The 12861-nt window shown below is 39.0% G+C and overlaps 1 protein-coding gene across 3 annotated transcripts in view; it reads right to left on the bottom strand.

Moving 5' to 3' along the window:
• Positions 1 to 502: 502 nt before the first annotated feature.
• The window catches only part of AGTPBP1 (ATP/GTP binding protein 1), a 325031-nt gene continuing 312672 nt past the window's right edge, over positions 503 to 12861 (bottom strand). For 2 of the 3 annotated variants that reach the window (XM_033927773.1, XM_033927792.1), the window contains one exon: positions 1011 to 1185. In XM_033927773.1, the coding sequence (XP_033783664.1) occupies positions 1011 to 1185 (175 nt within the window). Of the gene's footprint in view, positions 1186 to 12861 lie in introns of all 3 variants that reach the window. The other variant, XM_033927782.1, reaches the window with a different exon arrangement.

Genomic DNA, 12861 nt, shown 5'->3' with positions numbered 1-12861 from the left:
GCTGTTAAGAATATTTTGCCAATTAAGTTAGGCACCTTTTATAGAATCAGCCCCTTAGCATAACTATAGTAGGTAATGATTGATACATTTATACTAAAGAGAGGTGGCATGGACAGAATAGTGTACTCCTCTTGGCTTCTAACCCTGGCTCACCTACTGAACTTAGAATAAATTACTAGTCTACCTAAACATAAACGAGCAACAGCAAAAGTAATTACAATAACTTGGACTGTAAACTCTTTGGAGTAGGGGCCTTGCAAAGTACCCTTCTTAAGTTAAAAAAAGAGAAAGATTTACTGCCAGCTTTGTTTATAAGTGACAATGGTCTTCATAAAAGCCTTTTAACTAGTTTCTAAGCCAGGCTCTGTGCAAGGATCATACATTTCAGTAAATGTGCATCTGCTTGGTATATCTGCAATCAAAGCTGCTATAAAAACACTCCGACCTTAATATGGTGGCAGCATCAATAAATAAGCAACAATTGACTTTACAATTTTTTCTATATTTTTAATGTAGTAAATATAGCAAGACAGTTTTAAAGCAAGCTCTGGATTATTTCAAACACAATAAAACAGTTAACATGATTTTAAAGAAATAAATATTGTTTTTCAATAGCTACAGTACATGGGGAAAAAGGGAAAACAAGCTGTACATATTCAGCTTCTTCAATAAGTACCGGATCATATAAAAAAACAAACAAACAGATTTTGCACGCTCCAACCAGAATGTTGCAAGTTATAGTTATAATCCATTTGGTTTTCTTTGAATGGATGGAGGGGGACAAAAGCAGTCATGCAACAACGTTTATTTGGAACAAAAATAAAGTAATAAATCTTGCCCTTTGAATATTTAATACTGACTAAAAGCATCAAATGAAAGAAATACAATTTTACCATAATTCAGAAAAACATTTATTGTCTGGTACCAAACTGGGTCTAGATAGTCTTTTTGCCATTTCCATCGCCCCATTATCATCTGTTTTCCTGTGCATCAGATCCCCAGCATCTTGGTCAAGGCAAACACGTCCTTGTCTCAGAATCAGACAACCCATCCTCCAAAGTGGAAGACTCCGTGTCGCCCAGATTTTCAGCCAGCTCAGCGTCATGCTCATCATTGCTCTCAGCGCTGTAATCTACTTCTTCAATAAAGCGAGGTTCATCATCTTCTAGTACATAGGTGGTAGGGCTGCAATCAAGAAAGCACATTAGTCATTTTCATTTAGCTACTTTACACACTTCTTCCTCTCGATCAGGGGTGTCAAAGTCCCTCCTCGAGAGCCGCAATCCAGTCGGGTTTTCAGGATTTCCCCAATGAATATGCATGAGATCTATTTGCATGCACTGCTTTCATTGTATGCAAATAGATCTCATGCATATTAATTGGGGAAATCTTGAAAACCCGACTGGACTGCGGCTCTTTTTTTTTTTTCCCATTATTTTTTATTTTCAAATTTTTCATAAAGTGTACAAAATATTAAAATACAATTGATAAATACATAGTATCACTTTTATATCTAATACATTATATATCTAAATTTGATTTTCCCCCTTCCCCCTCCCCCACCCTTTTATTACTTTAATATAATATTTTTAATTTTCAATTTTTACAGAAAGTGTACAACATGTTAGAATACAATTATTAAATATACAATATCACTTTTATATCTAATACATTATGTTCTAAATAAATTTTATCCCCTCTCCCTCCCCCCACCCTTCTATTACTTTTCATTCATACATTATATATTGTATAATATATTATAACATATTTTGTAGAGATTATTTTCATTACCCCCCCCTCTATGTGTGTCATAAAAAAGATACTTAAGAGAAGAAAAGAAGAAGAAAAATCCTACTATTTATTCATTGCAGTATTTTGTCAATGGCCCCCATATTTTTATAAATTTAGTATATGTCCCTCTTTGTATTGCTATTGTTCTTTCCATTTTAAATATATGACATATTGTATTCCACCAAAATGTATAATTTAGGTTGTTATAATTCTTCCAGTTATTGGTTATATGCTGAATGGCAACCCCTGTCATAATTAATAAAAGCTTGTTATTTTCTGATGAAATTTGACTTTTTTTTCTCATCATCATTCCAAATAATATTGTATCATATGATATTGCAATATGATTTTCCATCAATTTATTAATTTGTGGCCAAATTGAATTCCAAAAAGTTTTAATATAGGGACAATGATACAATAAATGATCTAATGTCCCTAGTTCTAGATTACAGTGCCAGCATTTATTGGACTTAGAACTGTCTAATTTTTGCAAACGTGTAGGGGTCCAAAAAGCTCTATGTAATAAAAAGAACCAAGTTTGTCTCATAGATGCTGACACTGTACATCCCATTCTCCAAGACCAAATTAGTGGCCATTGAGATGCATTAATCTGATGTCCAATCTCAATGCTCCAAATATCTCTTAGACCATTTTTTGGTTTTTTATTCAAATATCCAGATATTAATTTATACCACAATGCGGCTTGATGTCCTAGGAAGTCTGCTTGAAAACATAAGAACTTTAAACTATATTGATTATTTAATGTTTTCCATTCAGGGAACCCAACCTGAATGGCCTGCTTCAATTGCAATCATTTAAAACTTTGTGTTTTATTAAGACCAAATCTATGTTGCAATTGTGAAAAATCCAGCAGTTTACCTTCTGAAATAACATCTTCTAGAGATCTAATGCCTGCAATTATCCAGTTCTTCCAAAGGATTTGAGCTCCGCCAATTTTGAGGAGGGACTTTGACACCCCTGTTGTAGAAGATGAGCCCGTCTCTATACAGCAGGGGTCTCAAAGTCCTTCCTCGAGGGCCACAATCCAGTCGGGTTTTCAGGATTTCCCCAATGAATATGCATGAGATCTATTTGCATGCACTGATTTCATTGTATGCTAACAGATCTCATGCATATTCATTAGGGAAATCCTGAAAACCCAACTGAATTGCGGCCCTCGAGGAGGGACTTTGACACCCCTGCTCTATATCCATGCTGAAAGTTCCACTATCTTACATTGTTTCATACATAAAACTGTACTTAAACTACAAAATATAATTCCTTTCTCTCTATTCCCAGATGCTTTTCCCCCAACACCCCCTTATATAATTTACTTCTTTCTGTGCCCCCATCCATTCTCTACCCTGAAGGGACACGTATCGTGTCCTTAGGCCATGTTTTGAAGCTGTAAGAAAGCCAGGCCCTGTTTGTCTTTCCTTCTTTGAAGATAGTACTAGGACATTTATGTTTGAAAAGATATGTTCTTATCTTGTTGTGAGTGACTTCAATTGTTTTTATAAGCCGTATTTGCAAACAGTTTTAGTTAAGAGGTTTTGCTGGCCCAAGGCTTTTCTGACCTTTTGGACTTCAGTCTCCAGATAGAAAAAATGCTGATGTCTTTAAAGTTTCATGTGACCTGTGTCCATATATGGTTTGTGTTTACGTCACATGCTGACACATGCTGACAACACTGATTCATGAATGATATAAAAGATGTGAAGCTCATAATAAACATTGGACATGTTTTGAAGATCATTTCTTGCCTCTACAATATGTCCCCGGGTGCACCTGTCTTCCAAATGGCAGAGAAAGAATGGGGCAGGAATTGGGACCTAGTCCTTTTCAGTTTGGGGCACGTCCGCGATGGGCAGATGATATCACCAATATTTTGTGAGTATTTCTGAATTTTTTCTGTTCTTTAATACTCACTAGGTAGTGGTGACCTGTACCCACCCCTTATTTTAAGTTCAAGCTTTGGGTTCTATTATGGAGTTTTTTTGGGGAAAAATCTCGGGGTACTTTCGGTAAGCGCCCCTCGTGAATATAAGCAGCTGCCATTCTTTCGGGAAGAATGAACTTATTTATAGAACTCCCCCCTGCCCACTCTGTCATTTGTAAGGTTAAAACTTTTATAGAGTATAAGATTTTATTGTCTCTTATTACTGTACCTCGCTTATAAGGTAAAATAAGCGAATATTTTTGCATTGTTATATTGTTTTTGTAATGAGTCATAAAGGCACTTAGGATTCTCCTAGACAAATGCGACTTGTACGGCTGTGTGTGTATGACATTCTTTCTTCAGCTCACATCTTTAACAATGAGGTAGGACATGCTGTTATGTGGAATGAATTGCAAGCGCTGTTTGAATCAGTCTAAGATCTTTCCCTTGTAGTTTGTACACAAGCACTATTTCTTGTCTTCCTTTTGATCCTGACTAATTTTGTGCGTTTCTTCTACGGCTGCTTCCTTTGTGTCCTGTGCTGGATCATAACAAAAAAAAAAAAAAGAAAAAGAAAAAATTCCGTTTTAGAGGCTTTCTTTCTTGTGCGGGGTAAAGCTAATGTTTTTTTCACTGACCATCTGGCTGTCTGCCAAAGACAGATCTGCATGTTCTGTTCTTTGCTTTCATTATCAGGGTCCGTGCATGAATGCTTTTGCCCCTTCCCCCAGACTTCTCAGTTTGGGCTTACACTGACCCCCTATAGTGCTTCTTTGAAGTTACTTATTCTTGTTTTTATCAAGCAGTACGGTGAGAATCATGATTCCACTGCTTGTTACTGTTGTTAAAGCTGATGGCATTTCCCGTTTCATCCTAGATTTTAGGGCTGTTTTCTTATGTTTCTTTCTCTCCTCCATTCCACCGGCAGCCAATGTTTTTTTTCCTGTCATTGTCCTAACGAATGTTTTATTTTAGTCCCTGTTGGTGAGGCTTTTCAGCTCTTTTTTGCCTTCACCTTTACGCAACAGTATACCTGGTGTGGAATGCCCCAGGGCTATGTTGACTCCATTGCCCTTCGGGCTATTCTACAGTCATGCACTGCCCCTCATGGTCCTGTCCTTATTTTGTACATCTTTTTGTGTTCCATAATTCAGGAGACATGTCAGGCTGTTAGTTTGCACCTTTTACAATGGTTGTCTGTGTGTGGTCACATGGTGTCACGAAATAAACTGCACTGGTGTAAATCTGAAGTGAAATACCTGGGTTTTGTCCTGTCTCATGGTCAGAGGAAAATCTGCACTTTCCGCACTGCTGCTGTTCTGGGTCTGCCCCGCCCAGCTACCAAGAAAGACATGCTTATTTTTCTTGCTATGATTGGTCACTGCTGCCAATGGATCTCTGCTTGTTCCTTCTATGACCAGATTCTGAGACAGACCCTGGTTTCTGAAATGACTGCTCTTATCAGATGGACTCATGAAATGTGCTTTGGTTTCTAGCTCAGGTTTGGGTTCTCCTGCTTATGCCCACATGTTTTATCTCTTTGTTTGGGACTATTGTAACACCATGAAGGGAGAACATGGCGGTAAGTTACGCTCTGTTGCCTTTTTTTCTATAGTCACTCCTGTTCAAGAAAGCCCTGGCTGCTTGTGCTATGGTGGTAGAGATGGTTACTCCTTTGACCCTTGGTCACCCCATTACCCTTCACACTTTTCACGATGTCCAAGCCCTTCTTTTAAATGGGCTCCTGGGTCTCACAGGTGAACAGGATTCTCTTCCCTTCTAGTCCTTTGTTACCCCCCCCCCTCTCTGAACTTGATGCCTGGCGTTTGGCAGGCAGGTGCCCAAAGCCGCCCTTTTGGACGGACTTTGGTGCAAAGAGGGGAAACCCTGGATACCAGCTGCTAGCTCTCCCTTATTCATTGCCCAATATCATGGTATTGGTTATCGTAGTGCTTGCTCGACATTTTAACTTCTTGCTAGTGATATTTTCATTCTTGACCTTTTGCTCCTTGATACAGATATATATAGCTCGATAATTACAGCTGGCACGTTTGTGACTTGAAAACAAATTGGAAAACACAATTCCTTTCTATTGTTTTAGCTGAAATTAGGATGTTGCTAATTTAAAATGTTTTGTCCGGATGTATACATAGCCATCCCAGATCAGTTTTGGCACAGATATTTCTAATGTTTTCCAAGGGTCCTCTTTATCACTGCAGAGATAGAGACGCTCCAAAGAGACATTAGCTTTATGCCTTTTTCCAAATATGAGATGGTTATGATATACATTATTTGTAAGTTTTGGTTTTTTATATCAATGTGTTTATTCGCAGAGTTAAATTCAGCCCTGCACACTTGACAGATGAAGTAATAGCTCCACGCTTAAAACTTTATGTGTTGTCTGTGTCATGTCTACTTGTTTTAGTTTAGTGGGTACCCCAGGATACATAATATTGGCCATTTCTAGAGCTCTTTTTCCACTTCTTACTAGTCTAACTGCGCAATGTTCTTTTACTTATAGCTTTTATATTCTGAATATAGTTTAGTTAAGGGTTATGTGTTTAAGAAAAAGTTTTACGGGGTTTTTGGGATCCAAGATGGCCGCACGAGGAGTTGTTTGAGCTTCACTCTCCCTGAAGCTCCTTAAAATATTTTTGTCTACTGCAACTATTTACCTGGTTTATAATGCCGAAGAGGAGGGGACGCAGCGCTGCTGGAGCCTCGCAGCGCTCCAGAACGGCCGTCTTCGGAAACATCGAGGAACTGATGAGGAGAATGCAGGGCACGCCGACAGCTTCGGGGAGTTCCCCGCGGGAGACGCATGGTGGAGGCGCATCTGTGTCGCTCTCCATGGGGCCGGAGACATCGTTGAGCCCCGAAGTAAGAGCACCTCCCCCACGCCCTCAGTCAACCAGTTCCCCGCGAGAGGAGGTACTTCCTGAGGTCGGAGTTCACCTCCTCCCGGAGGCTAAGGAGAACAACAGGGGAACTGTGTGGCAGGACTCCCTGCCGGTGCAGAGGAGTCTGAGCGAGGAGACTGAGGAGAAAGCAGTGGGGGATGAGAGAATTCGACAGACTGCCGTAGGAGACACGCTGCCAGAGGGTGAGCTAACCAAATTAAAATTACAACCTTTACAACCTTTTCAAATTGAGAAGCCCCGAGAGGTTACATTAGATTCTCTGTGGGATCTTGTGGCCAATTTGGCAAGATCTATAAACCCACAACTACAACAATTAGAAAAGAAACTTAATAACCATGAAATTGAGATAAAAAATTTAAAGACTGGACTTGAGGACTCAAAAACTTCAGTACAGAATGTCTGTCAAGAATTAAAAGTCTCCCAACAAATTACTGAGACATTAATTAAAGACAATACTAACCTAAGAAGGAAGATGGAGGCAATGGAAAATTTCTCTCGTAATAATAATCTCAGACTGATAAATTTCCCTAGGGCTTCTATGATAGCCCCAAGGGAAATGTTGAAACGTTATATGACGGAAGTGTTGGAACTTTCTGAAGAGATGTTACCACCATTTACGCAGGTCTATTACCTTCCAAATAAAACTCAAGACCAACAACAACAGAAAATGGGATCTGACTTAATGAACATATCTAATATTTTGGAAATGTCTGATAGAGAATTGGTGACCCCAGCCACTTTACTTTTGACAGTAGCTCTCGCACCAGATAAAAACTGGTTGCTGAGACTCTTCTTTAAAAATAAACACAAAGAATTTTTAGGTTGTAAAATTCAGATGTTCCCAGATTTGGCTAGGGATACACAGAGAAGGAGACGAGAATTTTTGTTAAGGAAACCTGGTGTTATATCTCTGGGGGCGACCTTTTACTTGCGACATCCATGTAAATGTGTTATTAATTATCATTCTCATAAATATGTTTTCTTTGAGCCATCTCAACTGACAACCTTTCTCTCAACTGCATCTCTGGAGAAAGAAAGTGCTTAGTTTAAGAAAGGGTGCTTTAATCTCATTCAACTAGTTATTGCTTGGTTTAAATATAATTACTTTGATTCGCCTATTACCCCTCTTGGATCTGATTGAGGACTTGAGTAGAAATTTATGCTTATATTTGATATTCTTTTATATATCTTTTCAATTGTATTAATTTCATGCTGAATTTCCTTTCTGTACAAGTTTTATGCTTGATTATATTGAAAAATTCAATAAATATTAAATAAAAAAAAAAAAAAAAAGTTTTACTTTATACAGCGTTTATTTCGTGATGTTCCCTACATATGATCCATTCAATATACATTTCTGAATACATTCACTACATCAGTATGGTCTCTCTGAAGTGCATAATAAGTTATATGCAGCACGAAAAAAACATATCCTTTTGGATTGTTCAATTAAGTATTGTTCTTAAGTAACTGAGTATTGTCTCTCTTTTGCCATAGCTATATCAAGTAAATGAATTGGTATTGTTACATGTTGCCACATTCAGTACAGGCAACATGGTTTCTTTCTCGTTTTCTATCTCTTATTTGGATCACATTGGAGTACAGCTGCTGAATGATATTTGGAATGCTTTTCAAGCATTTCTTTTCAAGTATCTCTTTCTGTATGCATAGACATCTGGCTGCTCTCCCTTTGAGATTCTCACGGATGACCTTTTCCCGCCCCATGGGTAGATTTTCCCTTGATACAGGAGGAATACGTCCAAAAGCTAATTGAAATATTAGGGCTTGTTCAAAGAAACGTGTCTTGCACTTCTCCTTTCTCTCCACAGATTCCTACCCATTTTTTCCAGCCTGGTGATTGTCCAGAAGCTTTCCAAGGATCGGAAGCAGACGGATTTCCTCTTTGGCCTTCCCACTACTGTGATCGCTGTGACCAGGCCCGCTGCACTCACTGAGGAGTGTCCTGTTTGGATCCACGCAAGTCGCTTGAAGAGGGTTAACCTAAAACCCCAGAAGCAAGTCTTCCCTGCGCAGATTTCACCTCCTCCAGTGGAACAACATGATGATCTCATTGCAGCATTCTACCAACTTTATCATTCTCTTACTGGCAACGCTGCTGCTAGTTTTTCTCCCTGTATGGATCATTTCTAACTGGGTCTACAGGGATGATGTGTTCTGGGTCCACGACACTTTCTGCCCATACCCATCTGTAAATGACACTCCTGCTGTAAACAACACCCCCGGCACCTCTTTGCGAACACACGTTAAGCTGGACTACTCCCTCGCAAAGGCTGTCCTTCACTTGGAATCCAGAAAGACAGACAGTATGCTACCCTTTGGTATAATTCCAGCAGTGTGCAAGTTGCCACCTTCTCCTTTGAGTATTGTGACATTGTGGACTGTTCATCAATTGATATCCCAAGGCTGTGCCATTGGTCCTCAGAGATTCCTAAAAACTAAAGATATATATTTTACTGACTCACGTTGGGGGATAAGTGTGCATTCTGGGGAGTGGTAGGGTGGAATATTGATACTGACTGGGCTTATAAACTAGAAAATACTCTGAAAAAAACAGTGGACCAAAATGGTAAATCACTGCTTACTTGTATGACCTTTCATAAGGTTGGAAACTGTTATAGGAAAAGTGTTCCTGCACAAATTATTAAGCTTTCTCTTACTATTGACAACCCTAGACCTACTGATGAAGGTATGTACATTATGGACATGTGGTTTAAGGGTGGGTCTAGCTATCCGACCCATCAGTTTTCTTATGGGATCTATCTACCGCCTCTAATTTTACCTATCCCCTTTGTGCACTGTAGTGTTCTAAATACCCTTTGTTGCCAGGACAGCAAAAGCTTGATATTGCCATTACCATCTATAAGGGCAATTACACATGTCATGTTTCTAATCTGACACAGGGTAGTTTTGTAGGTAATTTACCCCCAGGTTATTGTTCTATCTTGGCTCATAGGTATGCCCTATTGTTGCAACATCATATTTTCACCCTTTTACTGGCTTTATGGAGACTTTTGGCTCCCTGTTAAGCTACCCAGCCAGTGGATAGACCAGTGCACTTTAGCTAAGGTTACCATGCTCCTGCATATTTTTCTGAAAGGCATCCTTCCTATTCACATGGTTTTTCCTCTTTTCTGTCTCGATATAAATCTGATCACATGTATACATAGATGCTATAGGGGTCCCAAGAGGGGTCCCAGATGAATTTAAGGCCCGAGCTCAGGTTAAGGCTGGGTTTGAGTTCCTTATTCCCTTTATTACTATTAATAAGAATGTTGATTGGATTAATTAAAATTATTATAATCAGCAACGCTTTGTGAACTACTCTAGGGATGCCTTGCAAGGTATTACTGATCAATTAGGCTCCACTTCTCAGATGGTTAAATCGTATGGCCCTAGCTATGATTCTAGCTGAAAAAATTCTTCCCACTACTTTAAGCTGTTGTACTTTTCTTTCTTACAATATAGGTCCTACTATGGACATTCAGAAATTAGCAGACCTCTTTGCTGAGCTCAAATGTAACTCTGATTTATCTAATTCTTGGGATCAGCACTTTAGTTGAATGCAGGGTTGGGTAAAAGACCTTTTTATTGTTATAATCTCTATTATTATCTGCACTCTTGTCTTGACTGCTCATGTACTGTGTTATTCGTATTACAGCTCCTTAAAAACCCTTCCTCGAGAGACATATCTAGAGTATCACTCCCTTCCAGCTCATGCTGTGTATTTATGACGTCATTTTCATGACGTAAGAGGGATTGAAGGGACACGTATCATGTCCTTAGGCCATGTTTTGAAGCTGTAAGAAAGCCAGGCCCTGTTTGTCTTTCCTTCTTTGAAGATAGTACAAGGACATTTATGTTTGAAAAGATATGTTCTTATCTTATTGTGAGTGACTTCAATTGTTTTTATAAGCCGTATTTGCAAACAGTTTTAGTTAAGAGGTTTTGCTGGCCCAAGGCTTTTCTGACCTTTTGGACTTCAGTCTCCAGATAGAAAAAATGCTGATGTCTTTAAAGTTTCATGTGACCTGTGTCCATATATGGTTTGTGTTTACGTCACATGCTGACACATGCTGACAACACTGATTTATGAATGATATAAAAGATGTGAAGCTCATAATAAAAATTGGACATGTTTTGGAGATCATTTCTTGCCTCTACAATATGTCCCCGGGTGCACCTGTTTTCCAAATGGCAGAGAAAGAATGGGGCAGGAATTGGGACCTAATCCTTTTCATACCCTATCTTCCAACTCCCTTTCCCTTCTTCCTTCCCAGAACCAATCACTGATTTCAATTCTCCCTCCCCCCCCAAAAAAAATAAGGGCAAAATAAGCTACAGTAGACTTTCTGTTAACCAGAACTCTCAAGCAACCAGAAAAAAAAATCTAAGAAATAATGTAATACTTTAAATAAAAATGAAAATAAAATCAATTTCTGGCAGAAACTGAAGTGTAAACTTGGCACACCACACCTGACTACACCCATGTTTTTCCTACCACAAGTAGTTTGTCTGGAACAGTTTATGGTATGGCATAGTATGGGGTATAGTATTAGTTTGGCTTTTTGGCCTGTTTTTAATAGTTACTCTCAAGCAACCAGAAACTACATGTATTTGGCATCTATCAATCCACATGGGTGCCGGTTAACTGAGAGTCTACTGTAACAGGTCAGGCAAGAATTGTCAGAAAATTACTATTTTTAGGAAGTAAAATAAATCTGTACATAATTTAATAAGCAGACACATACAGAGATCTGTGACATAACCCATGAAATTTCAGAAAGTTTGTGACAAGATTCTCTAATGTTTGCTGCAGAATCTGCAGTAAAACGTATTCTAGCAAGATGCTAATGCAATTAGAAGATGTCAAAGAACTGGAAGCTGCAGGAAGCTTAGCACCGACTCTTCTGATCCAATTATATAAGCTTATACCTTTTCATTTCATTAAATACTGATAGTTAGAAAATAAATATATTAATGAATTTCCCTCCATTTTGACCCAATGAAAGAAACAACAGCTTCCAAAAAGCAGCAACCATAAAGTATAAACATGGCAGACACACTATGTTAGGCAAAGAAATAAAACCAAACGAATATTCCATACCTACTTTCACTACATCCCTTCGGGATCAGATAAAGATATTTGCTCAGAAGCACTAAGTGCTGCTAAATATTTCATTACTTAAATAGCTTAGAATTCAGACAAGCTCCCTATTAGAGGCTGCAGCTTGTCCATTTTTCTTTATAATCAAATCATATCCCATTGATTTACTAAGTTTTGTATATGGGAAGAGGGAGGGCCAGGGAAGGCATTGAGTCTAAAGAATCCCTTAGAAAGCGGGAGGGGAAAAAAGATCTGACAGCTGCATTAAAATATTCTGCTTTATTGTCCTTTCAATGAAGGCCACACTAAATGTGAAGAGAGAGCTGAAGTTGCAAATTCGATAAACCTGGTGCACTGCAAATCAAAATGAGGCATCATCCAACCAGCTTCTTGCATTACTTAGCCATTTGGGACACTTTTTTAAATCTAAATTGGGCAGACTAGATGGGCCTAAGGTCCTTATCTATTCACACATTCTTCTGTTTCGATAAGAGTACTGCATGCTCCAGGCAATCTCTTGCAATGAAAGTATTCTTGTTTTTGTCTCTCTGTTAAGTGACTCAAGGCGTATTTGTTGATTTCAAATAAGAGTGCACCTATGGGTGTGTGTGGAGACCACATTCTTTAGCTTATAGATGGTATCTTCACCACACTATGGGCTAGATTCACTAACCCCCGATTCCGTGTCCGATCCGTGCCCGATTGCATGCAGGCCAACAAATTCACAAAAGGCCTGCATGCAAATGGAGACGATCGTTGACACGCCCCCAACCGACAGCACAGATCGCTAGAGCCCTGACAGTAGTGACAGGAGAAGCAGCCTCCTGTCACTGCTGTCAGGGCTTCTTCCGGCTTTTTACATTTTTTTTTAATCGGGCAGATATTATGTGTGTTTTATACATGCAAAATATCAGCCCGATTTAAAAAAAAAAAAAAAATTAACCCCCCTCCCTCTCCCGACAAATGCCCCTTCCTCCTCCCTCCCCGAACAAATTGTGTGCCCCGCTTTTAAAATTATGGCAGGATGGTTCCCTCCTGCCATCTAAACTATTTCCCCCACCCCCAAAAACAAATAGCAGAAGAGA

Source organism: Geotrypetes seraphini, chromosome 1 (genome assembly GCF_902459505.1).
Source record: "Geotrypetes seraphini chromosome 1, aGeoSer1.1, whole genome shotgun sequence".
NCBI lineage: Eukaryota > Metazoa > Chordata > Amphibia > Gymnophiona > Dermophiidae > Geotrypetes > Geotrypetes seraphini.
Note: the sequence above shows the minus strand (reverse complement) of the source record. Positions and strands in the feature narration are given on the sequence as shown.